At 32.0% G+C, this 3,491-nt stretch overlaps 1 protein-coding gene across 29 annotated transcripts in view; it reads right to left on the reverse strand.

The window, feature by feature from the left end:
- Nucleotides 1-3,491, reverse strand: part of SORBS2 (sorbin and SH3 domain containing 2) — a 195,684-nt gene that overhangs the window by 45,060 nt on the left and 147,133 nt on the right. For all 29 annotated transcript variants that reach the window (XM_019667190.1, XM_019667184.1, XM_019667193.1 and 26 more), the window contains one exon: nt 1,985-2,034. In XM_019667190.1, coding sequence (XP_019522735.1) covers nt 1,985-2,034 — 50 coding nt within the window. The remainder of the gene's footprint in view (nt 1-1,984; nt 2,035-3,491) is intronic.

Here is a 3,491-nt window from a genome sequence, read left to right on the forward strand (position 1 = left end):
AATTTAATATATAAATATTTTGATCACTTCTCTGTTTAACATAAACTCCAATGCATACCTTAGGGGAAATACTTTGGAATTGAAAATTGAATCTCTAGAAAGTTGGGTATTTCCTCCTGAGACTATACTTGCAATACCAGTTTTCACCACCATGTGTCAGTAGTACTTCCTGCAGCATAGTTATCCTACTAGTTTTATTTTTTAGTTGCACATGTTTTACTGAGTTAAAACTTTTCAATGAAAATAAGACATTAAATGTTTTTGTATTTCCTTAGGACCACAGGGAAACTACTGTGCAAAAACCAATTTACTCTTCCCATCCTAGCTGCTTCTAAGAATTCCCACAGGGAGGCTTTTATATAACTGATGTTTAGCATAACTGTCACTTTCGCTTATGTCTACTAATGAGTCCTAAAAATGCTTTCCAAAATGTTTTATTTTTCTTTGCAAAGAGCAGGATGAAAAGCTTTTGACGCTGGATTATTTTTGCCTTTTTTATACTCTAATTCAAATAAAATTTTACATTGCCTGGCACAAATTTTTTAACCTAACAGATTGTGATGAACATTCCTAAACAGAGGTGGCAAATGCATTTCATCATATATGCCAGTGATAATCTATTACAATGGCTGCCTGGATTACAGCATTAAGAAGGATTAGTAGTGTCTGTCAAGAGTGTGGAGCTGGGAATTTGTGATGTGTGCCAGTTATTTGTCAGCCATATCCTTGATTTTATCTGATACCAAAATCCATAAATTATATTTAAGAACATAAAAAAATTAAAATATATCTTAGGAATACATTGGGCATAAACATCCTGTTATCTAAGAATCTAAAGAGTCATTCTGCACCTCCACGCATGATGATTAAATAGCTCAAGAAGCCTTCTAGAAGCACTTTAGTCTAATCAAAACAAGTGGTTAAAATATGCACTATGTCTATTGCTTTTGATTTTTGATTATCACACTCCTGGATACCAGGACTGCACTAAAGAATTCAGCTCAAAGATATGGAGTGATTCTTCATCTACATTTCAGAAAGAGCCAGCACTTTAGGTATAATTAATGTCCAAGGAATAAAACTGGATACAACACAATGATACAGAGGTAGATTTTTAAAAATAGCTTAGACACTATAGTGACTTGTAAAACACAGATGTTCAGAATCAAAGTAACAGCTCCTAAGAGAGAAAACTGAAAAAGAATAATTTGTTTTTACCTCATTGGAAACACCAGGAGAATGATCTTGAACATAGTCCAGAGCCTTTTTAGGAGGCTGGGTGTAGGTGCACCACATAAGCAGAAGTGTAGAGATGGAATGGAGGAGAATCAATGGCAGCAAGGAATGAACATGTGGAAAAGGTGACAACAGTTAGAAATTGAGTGCCGACAGCATCAGATACACATAAAGAGTGACATGAATGGAGCAAAATGGGGGTAGTCTAAGAGGAAGAGTGCTATGTTCATAAATATTCTCAAGCACTGGGCAAAATTACTAGTGATTTGATTAGTATATTTATAAACTCATTTCATCAAATCAAATTAGCACTCCTAGTCTCTAGCCACAGAGGAATGCAAGGTATATTAAAGAAACACTAAAGGAGCAAGTGGATAGCATGCGGGTGAGTTTCCATGTGTGGCTGAAAATGATTACAGTAAAACCTTGGATTGCGAGTAATGTGGTTTGCGAGTGGTCCGCAAGACGAGGAAACATCTCTAATACATNTAAAGAAAAATAACTGGGTATAGAGGGATAGCAAAGGGAAGAATTTCTCAGTCTGTAAAGGAATCCAGATTTATTTCACTTGATTTTTATAAATTCTCGAATATGATTATATAAAATGATACAGAAACAAAATAAAATAACTTTATGAAGTATGGTGCCTAAAATAGAAACAAGTGACATATAATCCTCATTACTCTTTCACTAAAAAGAAGCCACTGATACAGAATATTCTGGTTGCATAATGTAATAAGATTCTTACCTAGTGGGTCTTTCCAAGCTTCTATCTATAGAGGATTGATATAAGGAAGCCTGTTAAGATAGAATAATAATACCATGAAAAATTTTACCACAGCAAAATTTCATTAGTCTGTGAACATTAAATTCCTAAAAAGAATTTTGTAAAAATTGAGATTAAAAGTACCACTTATTATGATCATAAAAAATGTCTTCCCAAAGAGATATCATGAAACCTAATTTTTACTTTCTTCCTATCTACTTTCTCTTCTGATATGCTGTACTGTATTTCTCTGTTTTACTCCAATTATTTAGGACATAGACATCACCTGGGTGAAAAAAGATAAATCAATAACCACTCCTTCGTGGAGGAAATTGATGTAAGTAGAAATTTCTTACATAAAGGAATGGTTTGATGTTTAAAAAAAAATTGTAGTCATCATTCAATCCTTATAAATCATTAACCTTCTTTATAAGTTTTTATCATGTTACCAGGTGTTATCTTTAAAACCTAAAGTTTAAGCAGAACTTGAGACATCTTTTATCTGTCAACATACACATGACACTTTAATAAAAATCACAGAATTTGTTTGGAATTATACTGACCTACTGGTACTTAAATCAGGCACAGATTTATATCTTTCAAATAGTTAAATTTGGGGTTACTTTAAAATAAATCATTTCATGAACCAACATATAGCTTTTTTTTAAAGTCAATTTTTAACATTTTCATCAGAAAATCAACTCTTAGTTGTCCATTGTTGCAGGAACAAAAAAAAAAATAGAAAATGTAAATTGATAAATAGTTCCAGATTCTTATAGTACACACCATCATCCTACTCCTTATTCTGAACAGTACAATGAAACAGATATTAAGCAAAAATGTTGCATAAGAGTTTTTCACTTCCCATGGCCATCTACTGGAATAATTGCTAAAATACATAAAGGCAATGGAGGGTCAGTATTGAACTCTAGAATGTTTGAGGTGACACTGCAAGGTGAAAGTAGTTGTGGTATGATGTCTAGAATGTATACGAAAATGTATACTAATGTGGTGATTAATTATTTATCACAAATAAACTGTGGTCTGATGGAAAACTAAAATTCTAGTTTGAAAATGTTCTATATGAAAGTTTGTAAATCTCTGCTAAAAAGGCAGAATTTGACAAATTTTATCTTAAGTTCCTAGGACACAGAAACATTTTACCAGAGTGCTAAAAACCTACTTAGTGGAAATTAAATCACACTTTAAGAACTATTTCTATAACTTTAGTTTCTATTTGTAAATTAACACCAATTAACTAGTTAAAATATTAGCATATAATTTTGAGATTCTTTATGCAAATCAGTCTGACAAGTCCCTTTATGCATAATTCTAAAATTGCTTCCATTAACTAATATTTTAATTTAATTCCATTTTACTGAGTGAGAATGGAATCTTGTCCAGAAACAAACAAAAATATCCTCTGCAAGAGGATATTTCTTCCATTTTGAACAGAAAAGCATATTCTAATATTTTTAGTTCCTAAAAA

Source organism: Hipposideros armiger, unplaced genomic scaffold (genome assembly GCF_001890085.2).
Source record: "Hipposideros armiger isolate ML-2016 unplaced genomic scaffold, ASM189008v1 scaffold_488, whole genome shotgun sequence".
Lineage (NCBI taxonomy): Eukaryota > Metazoa > Chordata > Mammalia > Chiroptera > Hipposideridae > Hipposideros > Hipposideros armiger.